Genomic DNA, 27,137 nt, shown 5'->3' with positions numbered 1-27,137 from the left:
GCACTCTCTATATATATGGATAAGTATTCAATAAAAAGTATTCATAAAATTTAAAAAATTAATTTTAAAAACATTTCTTTTATTTAAAGTTTAAGAATTTTACTAATGATATTTCAAAAATCATCGTGACATGGCATTTTTTTTCCTACTTTGTTTCTTATTTTATTGATATATGACTATGTTAATTAATTTAAAAAATAATAAAAAATAATATACTAATAACTTATTTATTTATCGACGCTTAAAATAAAATTATAATTAATTAAAAATTTTATCATAAACATGCTTCTGAAGATAAAAAAATAAATAATAATTTTATTTAAAAAAATAACGTTTAGAATTTACAAATTTTTGAAAATATTTAAAATTTTTGTTTTAATTTAGAATTTACAAATTTTTGAAAATATTTAAAATTTTTGTTTTAATTTATCTTCTTTATTTTATTAGTGTATAGAATTTAAAAATTTTACAATATAAATGTACTTAAAAACTTGTCATGTGTCACATTTAGTCATCCATAGCTTAATGATTTGATAAATAATATCTACTTAATGTAAATATTAATTACTTTAAAATTCAATTTATCATTTTTAATTTTAAAATTTAAATCCCCATTTTTGTTTCTATTTATCCATTTTACTTGTAATATTTTTATTTTTACTTTTTTTTTCTGTTTTTTATCCTTTGATTAGTATACATAAACTAATTTAAAATATAGTACAAATTTTCTATCAAAATTTAAAATTCAAAATTAAATGGTACTTATATCATTTTTATTAAATAATTTATTTACTAATACTAGAAAAGAAAATTTTACTTCTCATTTCTTCTTAATATTGAGTATATAACTTATTAAAATTTCTCACTTTTTACTGGCTTATATTAAATAATTGTTATATATTTTTTAAATTTGTATAATCATTTTTAATTATTTATTATGTTTCATTTTTCAAATCAATTGTGTTTATATATAAAATAATAAATTGTTTCTCAATTTTTTTTGTTGTGTGCATAATTATAGAATATATTTCAAAATATAAGTATTCCTATAAAGAATATAGAGTTTGAAGATGAAATGATTAGAATAAAGAAATATAACATTAATTATATAATTTTCAATAATTTATATAAAAAAATAAAATGCAAAAAATTATATAAGAAAATTAAACAATAAAAATTTGTAATTGCTGAGAAGTATAAAAAAAATTTAATTTTAAGACCTAAAAAATATAAAAGGCAAATCATAAATTAAGAAACTATTTGAAACAACAACAACAACAACAACAACAACAACAACAATAATAATAATAATAATAATAATAATAATAATAATAATAATAATAATAATAATAATAATAATATTAATATTATTATTATTATTATTATTATTATTATTATTATTATTATTATTATTATTATTATTATTATTTCTTGAATATCACTATAATATCACTATAATAGTTATTATGGACAAACTATTTCTAATAATATATGATTTTTTTTAAATGTAATTATGTTCTAAAAAATATTATATTGTTATATTTTTATGAAAAAAATATTTAGAAGAAAATAATTGATAATCATTTTAGAAATAAAAATTAAATTTAATTTTACTAAAATATAATTATTTAAAATTTTAATAAAAATTTTAATTATATTTAATATACTTAACTAAGAATTTTATCATTAAAAAAAAATTTATAGTATAGTTTTGAAATATAAAATTTTATTAAAATAAATATTAAATTATTTATTAAAAAAAAGAACAAATAAGCCATGCAACGCAATGACAAAATAACTAGTTTCATTTTAGTTTATCTTCTTTAGTAGAATTACAAAATTTAAAATATTTAAAATATTATTTTAATTTATTTCTTTATTTTTATTAATGTATAAAATGGAGAGAATCAAAAGCTATAAATAAAAATGGAGGAATAATTTGGGGGAGTGATCAAGTAATAAATAAATTAATAATTTATCTGAAATGCATTTTCAAGAAATAAAAAAAGTAATATGAGACTTGTCAAGTGATAAATAAATCAATTTTAATTAAAAATTTACTTATTTTTCCTAATTAGAAGTTACTAAGTATGAGTGAGAAAATTGCTATCATTCTTTGCTTTTTTACAAAAATTTTTTATTTTGAAATTAGAGAAAAATAATAAAAGAATGACATTTTTTCCTTAAACATATCTAAATTGAATCTCACTAATTTGAAGGAAAAAAAATATATAAATAGTAAGCTTTTTACTGTGTGAAAGGATTTATGGGGCTGGAGTTTGGGATTAAATAGTGAAAAGTAATGAAGAAAGAAAAAATGATAGATCAAATTGAGTTTTCTTATTTAGAAATTAGAGGAAAATAATGGAAGAATAAAAATAAGGAGAAAAAATATAAATAGTAAGTTTTTCCATTGGTAGAAATTTAGAGATTAAACATTGAAAAGTAATGAGGAAAGGAAAAAAAAATAATAAATCAAAAAGACTTTTTGAAAGTTAGAGGAAAATAATGAAAGAACAAAAATAAGCAAAATTTTTCCTCAAACACACCTAAATTTAATTTCACCAAACGAAATGACTTGTTGCTGTGTAAAAGGATTTGTAGATGCGAGTTGAGGATGGAAGGAAAGGGTATCATATGGAGAACATGGAGTGTCATATGTTTAAAAGTGATGTATTAAAAAAATCTATAATAAAATTGAGTTATTATTAATAATAATAATAAATAAATCAAATTTAATTTATAAAAATTACCAAATAAGAAAGAGAAAATTGATCATATTCCTTTTTTTTTATATATATAAAATGAAAAATATATTTAAAATTTATAGAAATTGTCAAATAGGAAAAAGAAAATTGTTCTTATCCTCTGCTTTCATATATTTATATACATAGATGGAGATAGATTCCATAACATTATGTAACTAGAAAAATACCATGAAATTGTTTAACTAGAAATTAATTGGAGCAGATTTAAACCAGGACTAAATAATTTTATATTACATGATGGCATAATACAATCTCTTTGAGTAATCTCCAAAAGTTCCACAAGCATATTTACCAATAGAATTCCAAATTGCAGAGCATTATAGCATACAGCTTACATGGCAGAATTTTTACAAGTACAATTGATAATACAAGCAACTAAGAGGTTCCTCTAACTTCATATTGGTGGGAAATTCTGAGAGGAGATTGCCTTGATAGAGGCCTGTCTTCGGACCACAGCTCTAGATTAACTGTTCCAGTTCCCCAGTGGACGAAACACTTATAGACCTCGTTGACGTTAAATCGATTGACCAATCCAATACCAAGATATTTATCAACAAGCATCCATTCTCCTAAAATGAAAAACTAGGATCAAATTAATATGTATATCCTATTTCAAGATTGTCTCGTGATCATGCATGTAATTCCACAAGGCTTCTCAAATAAAAGAATTGAATATTATTTTAAGGCATTCAGCTTTCATGGAGAAGAAGAAGAAAAACAAAAAGGCTTTGAAAAAGCATGAAAATTCATCATTTATGTACGCCTTATTAACAATTAGAACAAACTTGAGTGGATGTGGATTTTACTAACAGAAACATTGTTTTTTGACCATCTTGTTCATCTTTTTTTATAGTCAAAGTTTTCTTTTGTTTTGCATATGCTTTCACATTTTTCTATAAAATAAAAAAACAAAGAATTCATAAAATGAAGAAGGAAAAAAAGAGCATAACTACCATTTGGCATAAGATTCCCTTCATAAAATCGATCCCCAGAATCAGGTCGAATTTCATGCTTTGATCCATCAACAGAAGTGAATGAGACAAAAGTTTTCATGGGATGTAAGAGGTTAAAGGTCGGATGCACTCTCAAGCAAACCAACCTAAATAACAAAATTATCAGTAACAACAAACAATAAGGCATCGTCATTTTTTTTTTATATAAAATAATAGTGATCAAAAGAAAGAGAACAAAAACCTGGCATACAAGAGAAACACCAAGAAAGAAGAAAAATAAAGATGATTCAAACAAGCAAATACACAAATGAAATGTTATGATTAACTTTCTCATGTAAACAATTGCCAATTTGCACAGACAATAAGCCTCCATTTATTTCGCATAAAATAATTTATATATGGAAAATGTTTTTCATGGAAATTTTTTTGTAAGAAAATGTTTTCTATGAAAATATTTTCTATTGTTTAATTACAATGTTAAACTAATGGTATGTGTTTATATTATATATTAAGTATTTTTATATTTTAATAAGATTATAAAGGTTTAGAAAATGACCTAATTTTCTCTTTGACCATGAAAATATTTTCCTTTATTTTCCTAAATACCCCAAATGCTAGAAAATGCGAAAAATATTTTTTACTAAACAAAAGGAGCTTAAAATGTATTGTGACCTGAATTGCAAGAATTTATTTGCAAAATAAACATCAAGAAAATGTGCACCGCACATTCTCATATTTTATCATTTGCCATTGTCCTAATCAACTTGATAGCACATTAAAATAATAAATGCCACTGAATAACACTTGGCTGCTGTCTGGTTTACAGAATCTATTTCATCGGTTAGAATCACTTGGAATGTCATGTCAGGTATCAAATTATTATTATTGAGCTCAGTTAATAACAAAAGATTGCGAGCAATGTATATTTAGTTAGACGTTATATCCTTAAATTTAAGATTGTTAAACTCTTACCTTTAAAACATTTTTTTTCCTAATTCCATTTGAATTCATCATATTACACTAAAGAGAGTATGACCAAAAGTCTCTTAATATTTGCAATTCAATTTTTGGTAAATTATTATTTCGTCTCTTTAGTTTGGAACTTAGATGAGTTCGTCCCTACACTTTGTTTTCACTAATGAGTTAGTTCTTTTGTCTATATTAGTCATTAGATATATTAAAAAAATATTATAACCCTCATAATCACACCAAATTTACAAAATTTACCCTCTGTGTGTGTGTGTGTGTGTGTGTGTGTGTGTGTGTGTGTGTGTGTGTGTGTGTGTGTGTGTCCCCACCCTTATAATGTAAGCACAAATAAGACTAGTAATGAGCAATTTTAGAAATAAAAGGACTTGATCGTTAAAATTTGTGTTAAAAAAAAAAACCTTTTAAGACTTAACTGTAAAAACAGTATTTCTATTTTTTCAGATATTATTCCATAATTGAAGAGGATGAAAAGGTGAAAATTTTGATAAAAAAAAGATTTATCAAATAACAAAGAGTAACATACACAAGCAAAATGAGGTATATATCAGACTCTTTTACATGCTTACTCTTTTTGTTATAAGTACCTATGCATTATACATTCAAGTAAAATCAAATAGATGTCTAAATGTGGGATCAACGGTGACACAGATAGGTAATGCTGCTATCCTGTAGAATCTACGTATAAATATGAGAAACATGGCGAGCTAAGCATTAAGAAAAGAATTCAATGGATATTTGATGACAATGCAGAATAAATTCATTATTTTGGCATTCTGTCTCCCAATTAGCTTGATTCATTTGCAAGTGTTGTTGATAGGTTGCACAGAAAGCAAAATGAAAGGGATTTTACAGTTCTTAGATTCAAACTGTTACAGAATTACTAATGCTGTCAGCAATCATGAACAAAATCATTAAAAAGGAATCTTCAAATCTAACCTGGAAAATCCACCAGAACCAGCTCCTACTTTCTGGGCTATAATGCTAGAGTCAATGTGAAGAATTTTTGGATTATCTTTTCGAATTGATAACTGCCGTTGAAGAACCAATCCCCCACCAATATCACCTTCTAATATTAGAGATTCATCCTCTCCTGCATGCTCAAAATCCCGCCTACGAGAAAATAATTTTTTCTAGTGTGCAGCAAATACATGACATAAAGCAGGAGCAATTGAGAAATATTGTAATTATTTTCATTCATGGAGCCATAGACAACTATTAAAAACTCTCTAGGATTCTGACCCTTTCTGGACATAATAGATTCCTAAGATCCTTGTCTTTGGTGGTTCAAAGCTGTATTTAGTTTGACTATCTCAGAAGGGGAAAGAGGAGAAAGTAGGACGGGATAACAATTTCTAAGGAAGAAGGAAATAATGTGCAAGGAGAAGCATAAACATCACCAATTCACAACAATTTTACACCAGTATTTTAAATTCAAATATGTCATCTTGTTTATGGTTTTTAGAAAAATTCAAGAAGTTAGCAGCTGATTTGGTCCATTTTAGACTTATTCAAACTGATTCTAATATGCTCTTTCCAATTCCGAAACCATTTCCAACTCTGTTATTTAAAACTCCTCCCATAATTTTAAGCTTCTTGATTGCTTAATTTTATTTTTCCTTTGGCTTCTTGTTGTCCATGCCACCATTCTAAAAATATTAACCTGGTAGAACAGCATATCATGATTTTCATGGGTGATTATCTCACATGCTTCACCTTATCACATATTATCACATGAATAGCCATGTTCATTATGTGAAAATAAGTAATAGAAGAGAAAAAAAAAATGTATGTTAAAATCAGGTTTGTATTAGAAAATAGAAATAAAAGTTGCACTGATTTCATAGCAACTTACTCGATGACCTTATATTCCTCAGAGCATCCTGCTGACCGGTACTCAGAGCCACTATATTCTTCATATCCATCAATCTCAATCCTGCTATGAAGCCATTGTGTTCCTATTGTCATCACCAACAAAATAGGAATCAAATACCTCATCAAATAATGTATTATTAAATAATACTGAGACAAGAAATTCTTAGTTTTATCATTCTTGAAACTTGTGAAGACTTCTAAATGAATCAGAATATAATGCCATTGATTGATTGCCATGAAAACAAGAAGAATAACCAAATGTATAGTCTCATATGAAAAGAATGGTACAATTATAATTTGTGCCTCAATTGAACTCCACATATTTATGAAAAATCATTAGCATGCACCCATGTCTATTTAGCAGTGTGAAACTGACAACTCAATATACACTGCCCTTAACCCTAACTGTTTGCAACACTCAATGCCATGTAACAGGTACAAACTTTGGCTAATTGTTCAGATGTCCATACAGATAATTTTTCATCAAGCACTATAAACTCCAATATTTGCTATCAAGCACTACAAACAACAATATAATAGTCACATAGAAAACTTCAGGGATCTTAACATAATGGTGAAAAAACAAGACACTAACTCCCAACCCATTAGACTTTATGCCAAGAATATCAGCTATTGAGGCCCTTTTTGTAAGGGTAAATTACAAATTAGTTCCAAGATATGTCAAAAATACAAATTAGTCTATGTATTTGTTATGAGAAACAATTTAGCCTCTTAGATTTGATTCCATTAATAGATTAGTCCCTACTGTCCAAATTGTCCCTGTAGAAAGAGAGGATTCTCCTTAATTTCAATTAATCTGTACATTGATATATATATACAATTGATTCCTATAATTGTGTTCTACTAATTAGGAAAAATCCTAAATAAGAAATCCTAAATAGGAATACAGAATACAAAATACAGAATATACAGAGAAATAATATAGTGATTGACTTTCCATAATACTCCCCCTCAAGTTGGAGCATAGATGTTAATCATGCCCAACTTGTTACGAATGTAGTCAATCCTAGCTCCATTCAGAGCTTTTGTGAAAATATCTCCTAACTGCTCTCCGGTTTTGATGTGTCCTGTTGAGATGATCTGTTGTTAAATCTTTTCACGAACAAAGTGACAATCAATCTCAATATGTTTGGTCCGCTTATGAAACACTGGATTAGAAGCAATATGGAGAGCAGCTTGATTATCACACCACAATTTCACAGGCAGGGAGGTTTTAAAACCTATCTCATCTAGTAATTGAAGCATCCACATTACCTCACATACTGATTGTGCCATGGCTCTGTATTCCGATTCAGCACTAGATCGAGAAACTACACTCTGCTTCTTGCTTCTCCAAGACACCAAATTTTCTCCAACAAAAACGCAATATCCAATAGTTGACCTCCTGTCAACTTTAGATCTAGCCAAGTCGGCATCTGAAAAACATTCAACATTCAAATGCCCATGATTACCATATAACAAACCACTTCCTGGAGCGCCCTTCAGATAACACAAGATTTGTCCCAAGGCTTCCCAATGCACAACAATTGGGAAAGACGTAAACTGACTTACCACACTAACGGCATAAGCAATGTCAGGACGAGTGACTGTAGGGTAGTTCAATTTTTCTACCAATCTCCTGTATCTCTCTAGATCTTCAAACAACTCGCTATCCCTTGCTAACAGTTGTAAATTTGGAGTCATTGGTGCACTGTCAGGCTTAGCACCTAATTTTCCTATCTCTGTCAATAGATCGAGGACATATTTTCTTTGAGAGAAAAAAATACCCTTCTTACTTCTCATAACTTCAATACTCAAGAAATACTTTAACAATCCCAAGTCTTTGGTCTGAAACTGGGTTTGGAGGAAGGTTTTAAGAGATGAAATACCTGCAGAGTCACTCCCAGTGATAACAATTTCATCCACATAGACTACCAGGAGAATTAGACCAGCCTCAGATTGCCAATAAAATACTGAGTGATCACACTTACTCTTTTGCATACAAAATTCCTGTACTGCTTCACTGAATCTCCCAAACTAGGCCCTAGGACTTTGTTTCAAGCCATAAAGAGACTTCCGAAGCCTACAAATTTTACCAAACTCCCCCTAAGCAACAAACCCAGGTGGTTGCTCCATATACACCTCCTCCTGAAGATCACCATGAAGGAAAGCATTCTTGATATCCAATTGGTGCAAGGGCCAATTATATGTAGCTGCTAAAGAGATAAACAAGCGAACAAAAGTAAGTTTAGCTACAGGAGAAAAAGTGTCAGAGTAATCAACCCATATATTTGAGCATATTCTTTTGCCACAAGGCGTGCTTTTAACCTAACCACAGAATCATCAGGATTTACCTTTACTGTAAATACCCATTTGCAACCAATAGTTTTCTTACCAGTGGGCAAAGGCAACAGTTCCATGTACCATTAGCATTTAAAGCCTCCATTTCCTCTTGCAGATACCAAAACAGTTTTCTCAGAGGAAGATACTGTAGAATCATCTGTTGTCATATTTGTCATCTGTGATCGCTGATTTTTCCTCTGAAGTTGCGGACAATTATATTTTGTATGGCCAGGCTCATGGCAATAATAACAAATGACTCCTCTTGAGTCCTGATTAGAACTAGCCTCCCCATTACGCTAATTAACTCTGTTGCTTGTAATTTCTCCTCTACTCCCTCTTCTATTACCCTGTTGTCCATTTGGATTACAGCTAATAAGAGCACTACTAGCAAGCTGTGAAGATTGAGTACTCTCTGTAGGAAGGACCCGTGTGAACGTTTCATGCAAAGAGGAAATCTAAGAACTGGAGAGAATATGAGATTTAACAGTCTCATACTCTGAAGGAAGGCCTGCAAGAAAACTCAAAATAGCCAGTTGCTCCCATTGGGCCTGTTGAACTTTCACATCAGAACTAAAAGGCAACAATACTTTAAGTTCCTCATATACCCGTTTAAAATTCATAAAATAAGCCGTGAGAGACTTATCCTCTTTCTCAGCACGATAGAATGCCTTACAAACATCATAAATATGGGAGATATTCCCTTTACCAGAATACAGAAAATCTAAGTAATCCATCAATTCCTTAACAAATTCACAGTGATTAATTAAACTAATTACCTCACTGTGAATCGAGTTCCAAAGCTGGAAAAACAACCGAGCATCTTCCCTTAGCCAAGTTTGCCGTGTATCATCAGTAGGTGGGTCTTTAGTAAGGTGATCATCCTTATCAATGCTACGCAAATAGACCCTAACAGTCTTACTCCACTCCAGATAATTGGAACTATTAAGTTTGTATTTCGTGATCTTAGTCATCACCAGAATCACATCAGAAATAATATTCTTATTGTCTGCCATTTGTTGAGACAAAGAAAACTAACCGAAACGCTAATCCAAAGTGCTTACAGCTACAAAATAACCCAAAATCACAAATCAAGCAAATACCAAAATAGGATCTGAGAGCTAAACCTCAGAAGTCCTTTAATGGTATACTAGATCAGGCAACAGTGCACAGTGGTGGAATGAGGGGGTTGAGGCAACGCCGGCGATGTTGATCGGAGTTGAAACGGCCAGCGAAAGCGCCTCCACTCGCCGGCGAGTGAAGAAACGGCGAGAACCTGAGTTGGGCGCGTGAGCCTCACGCGCTTGGATTCCGAAGACCAGATCAGAGGGGATGGCCGGTCGGCGGCCAAGGTCTCTCCTGAGCTGGGTGGTGAAAACAAATAGTCACCCTAGATAGATGACCTACTCTGATACCATGTAGAAAGAGATGATTCTCCTTAATTTCAATTAATCTATACGTGGGTGTATATATACAATTGATTCCTATAATTGTATTCTACTAATTAGGAAGAAATCCTAAATAAGAAATCCTAAATAGGAATACAGAATACAGAATATACAGAGAAATAATATAGTGATTGACTTTCCATAACAGTCCCAATTTGAAATAATTTAGTCCATAAAGTTTTGTTTCATTAACAAAATAGTTCATACAATCAAATTTTATATTCAAGCAATTATTTATTTTATATTTAAATAGTTATATATTTTATAAAGTATTTAAATTTTTTTTCTAATTATGCATCCAAATTTTAAATTAATTCTTAAAAAATTGTACAAGAAAGTTTATTTTTGAATTTTACATTTTAAATTAAATTTTCATTTAGAATATGATATAATTTAATTTTCAAAAAATTAAGTTAAATGAAAATTTATTTTAAGATATAAGTTTTGAAAATACTTACAAGTTATAAATAAACTATAACTTTAAATGATTTATGTATGATTATGTATTGTCAAATTATATTAGATTATATAAAAATAAACTTTTTTGTACAATATTTTTCTTGAAAATCATGTTAAAAGAATTTTTATAATTATTCATTTATTGAAAAATATTACTATAAAATAATTTTTTTTACAAAATTATAGACTATAATATAAAAAAATTAAGAATTTAGTAAAACATATTATTTGTTATTAACTATTTTTTACTATTTGAAAAAGCATATTATTATCTAATTAACTATTTTTTAGTATTTCATGTTTAAAAAATTATAATTATAAAAATGGAGGTCCTAGCCTCGGCATTAAAAGGAATACTCTCACCAAAATATGATTATTACCTGATGGAAGGTGGTCCATGGAAATAATTCTACCCCCAATCCAGGGAACTATTTTAACAATCCAATCACCACTTTTTAGTTCAATAGGGATTTTAGAAAGTTCTCCTCCCCTTGGTGCCGAAACCTCTTCAACATCTGGGATATGCTTAGAACTTTCTGCATTGAACAATAAGCAAACAATATGACATTAACTAAAAAGTTCACAATTGATATATATATAAATACTTAAAGTTTAGGATTCACCAATAAGTTTATTTATGAAAGAAATTGACTTAATAATTATCCTATAAAAAGAGAAGAGAGATAATTGATTTTTTAACAGCTACCACTTTAATAAGAAATGAAGAGAGGACTCCTAAAGGTCTAAAAACAACAGGTAAAATTGTGCTGGTATAGCTGTTGATACACATCATTTTTGCGGCATATTCATCCACATATAAAAATCATTTATTAGATAACAAATTTTTTCCAAATTTACAAGATACTACTTTTAGTCTCCATACTTTCAAAATTTTCCATTTTAGTCTCAATGAAATTGTAGAGAATTAGACAACTTAATTTAAGCTTTACATTCAGCCATTAACTTCCTAATTGATTTGCAATATAGGATAAATTTCCACCTTTCTTAACATTTAACTATAGAAACCTGATACATCCTATAAATTCAACCCCCAAACCCATCAACCATGAAAGCCCATAAAAGATTCTATCTAAAGCCAAAGCCAGCAATACAATATATAACCATAGCAAAATCTAAATCTTATTGCTAAAAGAATCAGGGGATAAAAGAAGGGAAAGAAGGAACAACAAGAACAAACACCTTTCAACAAATAATTCAAAGTTTCAAAACATATCTGTTCATCATAATATCCTAGCAGTGGCAACTTAAGAAACAAAAAACAAAATAAATTACGCAGAAACTAAGATAGAACTTGGAGCTGGACAATTGAAATATAATGAAAGATTACAACAAAAAGAATGAGCACTTCATGCCAAATATTTAGCATACACATAATTATTGGAAGAAGATAGTTATGCCATCGATTTAAAGCATCAAAACAGTGTCAATGAAGAAAGCTATAGTAATATTAAAATAGATCTTAATCAAACTAAGAGAAGGCAAAGGAGGATGAGGGGGTAGGCTAGCTGGCTAACAGCTCCAAAGAAGAAATATTTACCTAAATGACTCCTATATTGTTTCTCACTTGTTGCTACCAACACAGAAACATCATGTTCCGAAGGCATTATAATATGCACAACATCTCCATCCATGCCCCATGAATCAACCTGTTTGAACATATTAAGTAAGTTTTCCAAAATATTTCAATGGCAGAACATAGGCAATGCTAACTCTAAGCCAATGTTCCTCGCGTAAAAAGGATGTACCATTGCACCTCCACCAAGCAATAATTGCACGTGCAGACTTCTTTTGGGCCTCTTCCAAGACCCTTCTGTTTCAGAAACTCTAACGGTAACAATTGAAGATTGAAGTTCAGCAACATAACGTGTAAGCAGAAATCCACCCTTCGTGAATTCGTATCCATCACCATCATCTTCAAATAATACACCTTTAGCTTGCCCTGCAATTAAGAAATGATTCAAACATCACTTTGCTAGCTGAATAACACAGAATCATGCACTTGCACAGAGAGAGAGAGAGAGAGAGAGAGAGAGAGTGAACCAGAGTAGAAAGATTATGTTGCCTTTCTTTCTACCATATAAATTACTAGAGGACAAGGTCCAAGCCCCCAGCATTAGCAAAACTACAACTAGGCAGTCCAACGTGCACAAGACTACCAAGGTTGAATGGACATACTGGCTGAAATCTTGTACAACCTAATCAGTCTATATAACCCTACACAAGGGTTCTTACCTATAATCCCTATTTCTACTGTACAGTTAAATGTCAATAAATATTTTATTTTTGGAAAAATTACTAAAATATCCTTGACATTTATCAATATTCACACCTATGTCTTTACTTTTTTAAAATCGAATTAAATGGTCCTCAACATTTTAATTTCATAACACTTCAGTCTTTCATTTAAAATATCATGTACTTTAGTCCCTAAGATTTTATTTTGGATCACATTTAGCCATAGAGTTTTCAAATAAAATTACATTTTCATCCCTAGTAAAAATTGAATATGAGGGACTAAGAAGTTATTTTACTGAGGGACTAAAATGCAATGGAAGGAATAAAGTGGACAACTTATTCACTTTCCAAAAAAAAGAAAGTGAACGCAAATTTTACATAATGCCAAGGGGGTTTATAGTAATTTTCTAATTATTTTTTTGTTCTTTTTTTTTTCTTTTTTACTATGTGTTGTAGAACTAATAGAACAAAGGGGAATGAGAAACAAATTATCAATTTTTATTAATACTAATTCAATTGTCAAATATAAAAAAATTCTACTCAAAATACATAGAAGACAAGTATATAGGGTCTACTGGACACTGTTGTTAGAGCTACCATTGAGAAAAATATTTTCTTAAATATTTAGTTAGAGAGCATTAAAAATTGATTTAAAATTATTTGATATGTTTGTCATGAGAGCTTCAAAATAACAAAATAGATTTTTTCGAATAATTTTTTTAACAGCATCCAAAATGGTACTTTTTCTGAAAAGTGTTTTTTTGGCCCTTGAAACTCAATGCCCAAATGGGCCCATAAAGTATTTATAATTCTACCATTATTAGGATTTAGAACCCTAAGAGAGGTGACCTAGTGCACGAAACATCTTACACTTGTGGGTTTTGAAGAGGGTTGATGTATGCAGCCTTACCTTTGCTTTGTACAGTGGCTTTTTCTATAGCTCAAACACTAAATAAAAAAAAAATATTAATCGAATACTAATTGGGAATCTCAAATCAACACAAATTCCTAAATAAAATAAGAATTTACCTCCTATATTTCCTAAAATAGGTAGTCCTAAAATCTCTAGTAAATCCTAGAGCACGAAGGAAAACTTGAATTAGCAAAACTAGGATCATAGAACTAGTAAGGAGGGGAGTCCTATATCCAAACTTTTCAATCTATAGCTTTGTAGAGGAAAGCCATATCAAATTCACATAAAAAGAATTGCCATATAGATAATTTAAAGTTTATAGTAAATCTACAAAGCAAAAGCACTTCATAATGAGGATTGGGCAATAGAAAATTATTCTTCCATCCTGTACGTAAAGCTAAAATTCAGTGGCCCCTTCCAAATATTTAATTCCTATCCAGTTTGCTTATAAGAGGAAGGAAACTCATTATCGAAACTTTAGACATACGTTACTTAAGCAGTATTTTAGTTTCTCAATTCATAAAAAACAGATGCTTTGCATTGGGGGTAATTTAATCTGTTAAAGCCATCAACATTAATCGTCAATACATGGATGACTAAAAGATATTGCTAATAAAAGTACACAATTTTTCAATAACAAATTTGTTTATCAACACAGGAGACCTGATATCTAGCTTCTTGAGCACCGCTGACCACTAAAACTAAGATGTTTGATTCATGCCAAGTAAATCAAGTGGATAATCTGTGTCAACTAACAGATATTAGTTTAGACTTAGCAATACAAGTTTAGGATTTGTTTTAGCCTACACCAACATGGGTGGCATCTCAAGACAAAAAAAGCTAGCTAATAGAAGCTCATGAAAACTCATTTATAGGTATATTAATCTCTATTTCTGCTAATGAAATACAAAGTCAGTACCTATCCTGAATTTGCTTGTGGGAGGATGTTTGGGAAAGAGATAATCTGTTCTCTATTTTTTGCAAGCCTCTATTGTCAGTCTATGACATCACAACCCTGTTTCTAATCCAAATGGAAGTTGTCTAAATTAGAATTCTATCATGATCATTTAAGGGTAAGTCAGAGGATGACATCAAAAATAACAAAATTCTGCAATTTGTGAAAATCTGCAAGCATTACTGTGCAATACAAAGAAATATTTTCCATGATATTATCAAGCAAGCTTAAATTATAGGAATTAAATGACCTATAAACTATAAGCTAAATAAATAAATAAATGCCAATACAAATCACCACAAATGAAATTTAGGTTGCATTAAAATTCAGCATCCATTTTAATTTCTAAGAAGATCACACATTTTATGTTTATTAGGCCTTATGTAATTGAATATGTACTGTTTCTAATCCCTTTTGTCCTGCTTTATTCCCTTATCTTCTCACTTTTAATGTATCTACAAGACCCGAGGAACTTTAATGCCAAGGTTTAATTGTGGCTGGAGGTTTTAGGAAAACAAACAATTGCTCAAAATTTGTAGTTTATGAAAAAAAAATATTGGTATTCTTTATGCTTGTTCAACCAAGCTCTTGATAGTTAATTATTTTTTAGGGATTGAGTTAAGATTTTAGGTATTCCGGGAGAATGTCAATCGTACAATTCCTAGTAATTTTAGCATCCCACAGAAATCGACCCAACTCTGTAGAGACTCAATTTTACTTCCATAATTTTTTTTTGGCTGTAGGATTTTGTGATCCTACAGCTTAGATCAAGCTTTGGACAGCAAAAAATTATATCATTATCAATGGCGATTTTGAAACAAGGATTTTCATCTCTTGAGAAATCTTAAAGATAGAAGAACAACAAATCCTATTTACTGCTTAAAGATAGAAAAACAACAAACCTTATTTATTGTTTATCAATAGAAAAACAACATATCTAATATACTGGTTATTACCAGTGTTAGTGTTTTAAAGATTTGAACTAGATTGAATGAGACAGTTGACTTGTGAAACCTGAAACTAATCCAACAATCAATTTGGTCCAATATGGTTTGGTTTTTCATTTCATTTTCATTTTCTACCTTAAAAACCACTAATATTAAGTTACATATTTTTTCAAACTATTGTCCAGTTCTCAACTGAGTCAACTCAGTTGCATCAATCAGACCAATGAACCAGTCAACTGACAGGTTCACCAACCATTCTAGTTTTAAAACAATGGTTAATGCCATTGCTTCCATTGAACCTTCAGATGAACCAAATAGGAAAATTTTGGGAGAAGCTCTAGTGTAAAATCATGGTTGTCTAGATAGCATTCCTAAAAAAGCAGATAAAGGGTGACCCAGTACATGAAATCTCCCACACTTGTGGGATCTGGGGAGGGTCAATGAGTGCAGCCTTAACCCTGCTTTACAGAGAGGTAATTTTCATGGCTTGAACCCGTGTCCTCCTGGTCATAAGCAGAGTAACTATACCATTGCACCAAATTCCACCCTCTTTCCTAAAAACAAAGCCAATAACCTAGTAAAATCCACGATTCTTAGCACTTTTTACTTTTGGCCACAAATTTAAATTTAACATGATAGGCCACGACCAATTTTATGATTGCACCCATAAGAAACTATAAAGAATTTAGATGAATTTACTGGAGTTTAGACATAAAAGAAACAGGATAAAGATTAAGTAGCTTTATCAAATCAATTGTTTATCAACATTGACTTTGCTATCTATGATCTAGCATAAAGAATTCATTCATGTAGGTCAAATTTTTAAATTGCATGCCCTGATTCTCCACCCCAAGATTCTGAATGTAAACTAATCCAATTGATACACCATCTACGAAACTAAATGAATTTTTTTTTTGCAATCATAAAATTTATATATTCAAATGAGTAGCTAAAATTAAATCAACACAAGAAAACCGGGAAACACGGATGCTGTCAGTTGGAGGACAAAAAAGAAAGCATGGAATCTTGTATTAGTCCTTTGCAACACTTCAAGATTAGTAACTTATAGCATAAGATACACCATTATGTGCTCTAAGTTCTGAAGTGAGTTTAAGCCAAGTATTATTCCAAGAAACACATAGCTTTATGTTTGTTACTTTTTTCTACATCCCTTATCTCAGTTACTGATTTGCAGTTCTATCAGTAAAAAACCAACCATGCAAGATGCAACTTCATAACAAGGGATTTAGGCAAAAGATCAAGGCCAAAATTAGTAATAACTGTTTAAACTTATAATTATAACCTCAAATGTAAATTTTTAAGATTTTTCTTCATGAAAATTAACATGCATCAAATTACCATATTCATCTAAAGCTACAATGAGCGTTAAGTCATCTGACAAATTAGCTTCACCAACATGTTGATAAGGGGGCCCCAAAGGAATTATTGATCCACCTTGCAAGTATAAAGTTGGCAAATCCTATTATAAGCAGAAAAAAGTCAGGGACAAGAAAAATGCTTCGTTAGAAAAGAAGCACAATTAATGTAATAAGCATACCGGATGTGAATCATCAAAATCAAATCTCAACCAGATTCCTTTGGGTAGGTCATGCTGCAATTTGTCTGTTCCCTGATCAAGAATCGTGCTACAACAGATGAGAAAGAACATTAGTACAATTGAATGAATACAACACAAGATAGAGATACTTAAAAAACATCAGTGTAAACAGCCATGAGAGTGAATATGATGGATAAGACAGATGATCACATTTTTAAGGGTCTTAATGAACAGAATCCATATCACAAGTGTCATAACCTTACATATGTAATTTCCTAGTAATGTAAGCAGAAGATATTTTCTCACTCGAATTAACTTAAGTGAGAAAAGGGATCATGCAAAAGGAATTAAGGGAGATGAGAGTATGAAAGAAGGAGGAGAAGAAGAAGAATAGAGAGAAGAATTGAGGAGAATAGTAGTGAATTCTCTATTAATCAATCAACGATTTTCCACTTTACAAATGTATCTGTATATATTGCAGTTTGTTATATAACAAACCATAACTACAACTAATTGTGCCTAGGACCTGGAGATTCTACAAAGCATAAAAAACACTCATAGAAATTATAAAGAACGCAAAATAGCCTAAAAAGGCATAATTAGCTTAGAATAAGCTACTTATCAGCCTTCCTCGCTTCTCTTCTTCACAACATAGCACCACTCTTTCTTGCATGAAGTATTCAGTCCTTACTCCTTAGAATTGCAACCATTCCATTGAAAACTGAAGCTCTTAACATTTTACCGCACAATGGTCCTTATGTAACATTGCTATAATATAAGTGTTAGTTCAAAAAAAAAACACTTATAAACCAACTCACATTCTGTGCAATGCAATGAGATGAAGTCAACAAAGTACATATATTTTTGTGTCATAACCTAGTGATTTATCTCATAGTAAGGAGAGCAAAACCTTGCATAAACCAAAAGTGGACCCAACAGGAAGGAACTTTCAAGGGTCCTTAAGCTAGGATTTTTTGTATCTGCACAAGCAATTTATGAACGTTCAATATTGAAAAGAACATATTTTTTCCGAAACCCATTCAAATGAAATTGGATTACGCAAGAGCACAAGCACATACCAGCAAAGAAAGTAGGAGTTGTCACTGGTGTACCCATTATATGAGCAGCATAAAACAGAGTATATAAGTGTGGTATAAGGCGATAACGTCTCTTCAAAGCCAGACGGCAAACTTCTTCACACTATTGGAAGTTGGAACTAAAGTTAGTTCATAATGAAGTTGCCAATAGAATAGGATAATTAACATAAAATTCAAAAGCAATATAGAAAATTTAGAAAGAGATAAGAAAGAAGCCAACACATGATATTAAACCAATGTGATATAAACCATGATACATATGGAAAAGAAATATTTCACATAATTATCTCAGGTTCAGGTCTAAAAAAATCTATTATAGCAATAAATCAACTTTGGGCTTTGCTCAATTAAATGGAATATCTACATACATATAATTAGTAGGAAATCTGAAGGTGGCTACTATCAAATTGCTAGCGCATAGAACAAACCTCTTCTCCAAAAGACCATGGCTCATGGTCAAAAGTGCCTGTTTCAGAATGTCCACGGCAGAAAGGAAACATTGCACCGACTCCCATCCACCTTCCAAAAAGCTTGGGAGTTGCATTTCGTGCAAATCCGCCAATATCAGGTCCTGAAAATGGTTGACCACTGAGTCCCTGTCCATAAAGTAAACCCAAAATTAGAGAATAATTATGCTGCAAGAGATGGACCCAGAAAGTATTTTTATTTTTGAAGTAATTTATTTTCCTCTAGATGAAAAGACAAATTTCTACTTCCATTAAAATTAAACTATGCCCTGAATAATACTGAAAATCAATGAATATTTCAAGAAAAGAAGAAAGAACAGAAGATAATGGGGATTATGATAAGGAAAACGAGTTCCACAAAGAATAAAACTCAGCAAAATAGATATGCAATCTAGGGTAAAAAGACAATAAGAATAAATAGAGACAAAGAAAACAGATCTGTAGTAGTTTAATTGATTAAACACTAATCATTCACACATATACATTCCTAAAATACCGAACTGACTAGAAAGCCCTTCTACTATAATCACTAAATCTCAAGCTGATGCATTTAAATAATATGAGCCAACTTGTTAAGAGTAAACTCAACTCTCGATCAACCTGATGATTTGATAAGTAAATCTGCTAATTACACATAATTAGGCCATGAATTCATCATCTCCAACATGTGAAATTAAAAGGAAAAGAGTTAGGCCATATTTCTATTGCTTTGTGTTGAGGAAAACAAGGCAGTAGAATCACGGCCAAGCCATGAGAAATTGCCCAAACGCACAGCCTGGCTGTGCGTACTCATAAGGAAGGTTTATCTCCCTAGTTGTCGGTCAGTTCATTCAGTCGGACCCTAACACCATTTAAGCCTAATTTGCATTTGTTAAAGAACTTTTGGCTGCTGGAAAATCAAGAGAAACATTAATTTTGAGCTAGAAATCAAGGAAGGAGAATTGAAGACCTAAAGATTGAAGAAACACGGTAGGGAGTAGGGACCATAGTCAAAGACATACAAGGGGACTTGGACATGATAAGTAAGCTAAGTCTTCTTCCTCAAAAACTCTCTTCTTTCCTTCATCTCCACTAATTCATCCTTATCTTCAAACTCCGTGATATAAGCATCAAAATTTCATTTGTTAACCATTCAGTTTTTTGGCATTAAAAATTCATTAGCAGCCGTTATTTGAAATCACAATAAAAACACATAAAAGACAACTAAAGGTCTCTACAAGTGAACTTCTACAACAATTAAAATCTAAGCCCTAATACACATGTGCTTGCTTCAACATATGCAAAAACTTTATGAAAGCCATTTATTTCGACTCTTATTGCATTGTTCCACATCTGATAGCCTTTTCCTCCTATAGCAATTCAAATCAATCCATAGTTCAACTATACATATAACTAAGATTGCTAGCCACAAAATGGAACAATGCAGAGAAAAGAGGATGCAAGTTGAGTAATCTTCATCATTTTGATCATGTAAATTTTGCTAATAGCCTTCATGTAGGACATTCATAAACTTTAGAATTCTTGAGTATTCAATTTCCACACATTCCTAAGACTTCTAGCCCCAAAATACATCAATCTAGTTTCTCAAACTTAATAAATTACTTACCAATTGAAGTACCATGGAGATAGACATGTGCAGATGCTCCCAATTTGAAAGGTTATCCCCTGTCCATGTTGCAGCATACTTTTGACTGCCAATAAATCCAGCTCTAGTAAGAACAAAGGGACGCTTATTTTCATTAGCTAATTTCATTCCTTCAAATGTTGATCTTGCCATCAGCATGCCATATATCTAAAAATAAGAACTTCAATTTTAGAATTTATTTGGTTATCAATGGTAAATACAAATAAAGCAATAACGACATGGAACTCTTTTAAAATCCATTAATAGAAATCATTATCTTGTTAAAAGAAAACAAAAGAAAAGTAAAGGATGAATACATTGTGATAGTATGAGTGCTCTTGACAACCTCCAAGTTCATCATCTCCTCGATGAATATTGTTTTCAGGCATTGTCTTTGTTGCTGTCTGAAAAGTGTAATAATAAGGCCAAGTACCACCGAAGAAATTGCAAGCACTAAGAAACTCACAATAAGAGTCACCTTAAAAATAGCTGGCTCATTCATATCATTCCATATGCCATCAACACCATTAGAAATGAAATCTTTAACTAAGCTAGCCCACCAAGAACGAACCTTTGATTGTGTGAAGTCGGGGAAAGCACAAGGACCAGGCCACACCTTCCCTAAAAATGGATAGGAAAAATTAACAACTCAACATTTTGTTGGGCTGCAGTTATGGTTTGGGTTGGGGGGGGGGTTGGGGGGGGTTGCGGGGGCGGTGGTCCGGGGGAGTTGGTGGCGTGGTGGGTGTGGGAAGAGGAAGGTGCGCAAGAAAATTAGCTAGATTCTAAATGCAAACTGAAAACACACCAATAAATGGTCTTCCATCTGCTCTTTGAATCCAAACATCACTTTTAGATCCACCATCATACACAAAATAACCTTCTTCACATTTGATACCAGGGTCAAGCATCCAAATTGCTTTAAAACCTATATCATGGAGATCTTTCACCAAAGATTGTGGATCTGGAAAACGTTCCTAAAATATCATAGCAAAATATCTGTCAAGATTGGCAATTGCAAGTTTATCACAGAAAATGCATTTCTATTTACGCCAATATCTTTGATTCAGATCATTCTTGATGTTTAGTGAATTTGGCAAAAGACAAGCAACTAATAAAATTATAGAGTACAATAGTAAATGCATCCAGAGGAGTAGATAATTATTAATCGCTCACAAAATATCCATAAACCAGTGCTGCCTCGATAAAGCAGAGTTGTAAGAAGGGTGATTTTAACATGAATTGACTATTTAGATACTTTTGCCAAGATGGTTACTATTAGAATGCTAGCTATGAATGAGTGATTGAGTGATGTGATTAAGCTGTGATTGAGTGAATTAGGTCTATGATTGTGTGCTATGTTTATGCCTGTAAACGTGCTTATGTGCTGTAAATGTGTAACATACCATTCTTAGTTTTTGTGTAACAGTATACATTATATACCCAAAGGCTTAAATGAATCTTCCCCACATTCTCTTTCTATTTCTTCCCCCTTTTCATTTTCTATAGTTACCTTTAAAGACTTGAATAATGTACATTTGGCTTATTTGTATCCTCAGACTTGAAGTATTAAGTTGCAAGGCGGGGTTCAATTTTGGAGTCTATGGATAGCCTTAGCCCAGTAATACTGAAGAAGAATCCATTTTTTATTGGAAATAGGAATATCATAAACTTGCTTTCAACATGCATGTATATGATATATCTATGTGAATTTGTGCTGCGTATTTGTATTTGTAGGAACTCAATTAGGTCCATAGGCATGACTATCAAGATTAGGATAATGCAAGCCGCTAAATATGCTCCACGGAAAAATATCATTCCCGATTCTAGAATTGAATAGTGATCATCCATAAGTGGCAAAATTTCATTATTGTCTAGTAATGAATATGTAGCAAGAAGCAATGAGGCAAGGAAAGAATCACCACATTGAGCTTATTCAAGGAAAAAAACAGAGCAGTGTTTACACATAGACTAACCTAACATTTCAATTTAATTAGGGATGAATTTATAATCAAAGGATCTTAGGGAAATATGCCTGGTCAAATGTGAAACAGCGAAAACCATCCATGTAGTCAATGTCCATCCATATGGCATCACAAGGAATGCCCTTCTTCCTAAATGTTCTAGCAATCTGCAAAGCAAAAGGCTTAACAACTAGTAAAAAAGGATATATGATGTCTAACCATCAAAGGCCCATAGTAAAATCAATAGACCAAACTTTGCAAAATGGAAATATTAAAACTTGTCTTTCCACAATTAAAAATATATAAATAAATAAAAACAATCTAGCTTGAGATCTCATAGTGGTCAACATATTGACATAATTTATCAACACCCTACCTCGTGAACCCTCTTATCAGAATCATAGCTCCAACGGCATTGTTGATAACCCAAGGCCCACTTCGGAGGCATAAAAACAGTTCCTGAATATATATATATACAACATAAATCATTGCCAAAAAGATATTCAAAAAATAAAATAGAAAAGAAACAACAAGAAGTTACGAAAACACTATGCAAGTTGTCAAATATAATTGTTTAATGCTTTGAGAAAAACTGACCATGGAAAAATACACTTTTTTTTTTTCCTAAAATTAGATACAAATGACATGATCTTCGTTTGACATGATGATAGGATTCAATCCATGACTCCCCCCTTCCCTATTTCTACCAACTATTATGTATCATGCTATGACAAAAGTTGCAAATACCATTCTTCTATTTAAGTTTAACCAATAAAAATTGAGGAAATATATGTACTAAGAAAAATTTTTCCCGAATTTATTTTACCACAAATGTTAATGGTGATTGAAATATAAAAATGGAAAAAATGAAAACCCACTACAAATTATGGTTCTTAAAAAAAATTAGAAATTAAGGCTACAAGAGGAAACATGGAGAGAGAGAGAGAGAGAGAGAGAGAGAGAAACTAAAACAATAAAACTCCAACACTAGTGCAACACCCCTCTTCCCCTCCCCCGTCCCCCCTCCCCATTCATCCTCCTATAACAGCAAGGCACCATACACCCATATTTATTGTCATCTAATACGCAACCAATTAATGTTTGAATATAAATTCTATCCAACATTCTCATAGCATACCGTCCTTCCCTCTATCAGTGTAGAGGTGGCAAATTTATTCATCCATTATAAAAGGTACAAATGGGTATTAAATGAATCAAAATAAACCAATCAACAAGTGTTGCCGCCACCACTACTAATTTATCACCAATCTCATAAATGCTAGATTAGAGCTCATACGGGTTAAATTGATATGGGCATCCACACAATTTTAAATGGATAATAAATAGTTAGATTGGTCATTTACATGCCAACGATAACTACCTAAGCCACCCATATGCCACTTCTGCGGTACACCACCTAAAACCCCTTGTCTCTCTCTCTCTCTCTCCCTCTTTTTCTTTACACCCTCTACTACTGAGCCATTACACAGCTCGTGTCATGGTAAGTAGCAACTATTATGGCTATTACAACAAATACAAAGCCATTTCATTGTGATTACAAATCCCCATTTCTGAAATAGGAACCTCATGTCAGAAGGCTGAATTTCTTATACACATAGCTGATACGTATTGGCCATGGTTTAGAAGCTTGCCTACAATGCTGATGGCTACTACTAGACCCATAGATCCCCATTCAACAACACTTTCATGGTTTTTTTGACAAATTCCCTTGTTCTAAACAGAACTTTGAGAATTAGCAAGGGAAAGCAAATTTTCTCTGCAAAATACAAACAGCATTTTATGCACTCGAAGTTTGTGCATATAGCATTACAAGTTTCTAAACTCACTTTAGGCCTTCAATTAACAGTCCCTTTAAGTTTAGAGAGCCTCTCCCACACCACACCAAAAAGAAAAAAAAAATTTAGAAACTAAAAAAAAGGATAGCCTTTCCACAATTCTCATTGGCAATCAGAGAGAGAAGGGAAGAACCATGAGCACTAAAGTCTTATTTGTAACATACAACATTTACAAATTTAGTTGAAAACCAAGGGAGTGGTGATGCCATACACAATAAGGTGAAAAATATCTGCAGTCATCTTTCTTTCATTCTTTCTTTTGTCCCCTAATTTCCCATCCCCTTCTTGCAGATTTTATAACCCATCTTGTTTACACTATAGAGATTACTGCAAACTTATATATATATATATATATATATATATATATATATATATATATATATATATATATATATATATATCTTTTCGCACTTAACATTTATCCTTTAACATCAAAATAAGACACACCCCAATATTCGTCAGTCAATTTTCAAAGGTTAAAATTCATTCCATAAGCTATATATTGTATGTTTGACAAAATATGAATGTAAATCTAACAACAAAAACAGCACATCGTGCACACAGAAAAAGTTATTGAAAGAGGGCATAATTAGATTCACAGATATAAAGCTAAAAGGGTCAAGTAAATTACCAATTGCACAAGATAAAGATTTCAGGACAGCGGTGGGTGAAGCAAATGGACCAAATGTAATGACAGGATATGAGGCTGAAGCAATGAATTGAATAATTGATTCTTTCCTCAAATCAATCTGCTTATGGTAGATGTTTGGCAGTAAATTAGGTAAAATATAAGAGCTTACTTAAAGATTTTTAAACAGTTTTGCTACAATTCTCATTACCTCACAATATTTTGTGGTGTCAGCAAGAACCCCTATTGCCTCTCCATTTGGAAGAATAGCTAGCACCCAAGGATGTGACTGATACAAGGATGTAGTTCCAGGACCATAGCCATATGCATCTGTGTTCCATGTGAAAACCTACATTTTTAGAATGAAACTGCTTATATTTAGATGTGGTGGATCACACCATAGAATTCCTATTTTGTTTGGATTTGGAAGACTTTTTGTTATGAATACAGAAGGGGAATTCTTGGTGGTATGGTGCTGGGAATCTCTAAATATTAGAGTTCATTTGAGAACTCTATAAGAGTGATCTAATTTCAGAGTGGAAATGGCATACAAATTAAAATGACTTACTCTCTTCCCTGTCCGCTCAAGTGGTCCACTAACTTCTCCAGTTCCATAGAAGGAGGTACCACTGGGAAGCTAAAATTGGGGGAAAAAACATCATTAGCATTAAGGATGCTATAAGCAAATAAATACAACTAGAAACAACATAAAGGGTTAAAAAATGAAATTTTAAATTTAACAAGTGGCGGGTACAACTATGGGAAAGCTATCAATACCCAACCTCAAGTTTGACAATCTGCTTTCCTAAAACACAATCGAAAGTAGGGATATGTGAAGGAACAGAATGATTGATGATTGGTGTGTCCCTATCTTTTGTATTGATGAATGAAAAACTGGGATATGCAGCAACTCTATCATCTGCAGAACAATCAAATCGAAAAACTCCATCCTCTAGGATAGGCTCAAAAATCATATTCCCTGATTTGACATCAGAAGTAACTGTCTTCCCTTCATGACCAGCCATTTAGATACCAATGCCAACTTCGTAACGAGTCCGGCCTCTTCTTTCTGCATGCCAAAAATTGTATAGGAATTGCACAATTCCACAACCCAATTTTATTATAAACAGGATAAGAATCAGTTGGAATTCGATTCAACCAATAAAAATAGAATAATCCACAAAAAAAAAAAATTAAGTGGCTAAATTATAACCCATTACTCCCACTAGGCCACTACCACCTTTGAATCAACAAATGATATATTCAAAAATAGAACTCTAATGGGTGCATGCAATGTCGCCTGGGGAGGGAGGGCAGAGGTTAGGAAGGAAAAAGGGTGCATGCAATAATTTACAGCATTCTAAACCCAAATTTACTATAAACAAGATCAAGAATCAGTGGAATTCAATTCAACCAAACAAACAGATGAATAATAAATAAATAAATAAAATCCATTACCCCTACTAGGCCACTACCACCTTTGGGAACATATACAAGATGTTGAATTCACAAATAGTTTCTACTGGAAGAATGCATATGAAGCTAAAGTTACACTTTCAGAATCAAAATCAGAATTCAGAAACAGATGGTTGAATGATATTGCAGACTTGAAATGAAACAATAAAAAAAGAAATATTAAGAACCTGGATGATGAAAATCGGTCAAGTGGTCTAAGAGTGAAGAAAGTGTGAGGACTAAGATGAAGCTTAGAATGACAGCAGCTTAATTTCCACCTCCTTTATTCTGCAAATTCTTTTATTATTATTATTATTATTATTATTATTATTATTATTATTATGTCTTTTCGTTTTGCATATAATTGGAGAGAAGGGGATAGTGAGACAAAGGAGTTTGGTTCCATTGGCGTAAAGTGCTCCTTCATTTTGCAAATTCTTTTATTATTATTATTATTGTTGTTTTAATATGTCTTGTCGTTGTGCGCATATCATTGCAGACAGGGGGAGAGTCAGACAAAGCAGTTTGGTGAAAAAGCTTTGATTGCCACGTGGCTGGACTTTTTAGTTTTAGAATTTTTTGTACGC

At 31.6% G+C, this 27,137-nt stretch overlaps 1 protein-coding gene across 5 annotated transcripts; it reads right to left on the bottom strand.

The window, feature by feature from the left end:
• Positions 1-2,971: 2,971 nt before the first annotated feature.
• LOC110646260 (uncharacterized) lies at positions 2,972-26,888 on the bottom strand. 5 transcript variants are annotated; one of them, XM_058141242.1, is made up of 23 exons: positions 26,739-26,888; positions 25,878-26,164; positions 25,664-25,732; positions 25,307-25,444; positions 25,099-25,216; positions 22,988-23,070; positions 22,683-22,778; positions 21,456-21,624; positions 21,126-21,268; positions 20,965-21,051; positions 20,630-20,815; positions 18,985-19,152; positions 18,539-18,659; positions 18,370-18,439; positions 17,460-17,547; positions 17,261-17,381; positions 12,597-12,790; positions 12,389-12,497; positions 11,211-11,366; positions 6,564-6,666; positions 5,648-5,821; positions 3,722-3,867; positions 2,972-3,350 (listed from the first exon to the last, which is right to left on the bottom strand). In XM_058141242.1, exons 2-23 carry the CDS (start codon positions 26,118-26,120, stop codon positions 3,319-3,321), a joined length of 2,814 nt encoding a protein of 937 aa, XP_057997225.1. In that variant the 5' UTR covers positions 26,121-26,164; positions 26,739-26,888; the 3' UTR covers positions 2,972-3,318. The 5 variants fall into 5 exon arrangements, with proteins under 5 accessions (XP_057997225.1, XP_057997222.1, XP_057997223.1 ...); XM_058141239.1 differs by having other exon boundaries at positions 2,972-3,337; XM_058141240.1 differs by having other exon boundaries at positions 2,972-3,337; positions 21,219-21,268.
• Positions 26,889-27,137: the final 249 nt, after the last annotated feature.

The sequence above is a fragment of the Hevea brasiliensis genome, chromosome 18 (assembly GCF_030052815.1).
Source record: "Hevea brasiliensis isolate MT/VB/25A 57/8 chromosome 18, ASM3005281v1, whole genome shotgun sequence".
NCBI lineage: Eukaryota > Viridiplantae > Streptophyta > Magnoliopsida > Malpighiales > Euphorbiaceae > Hevea > Hevea brasiliensis.
Note: the sequence above shows the minus strand (reverse complement) of the source record. Positions and strands in the feature narration are given on the sequence as shown.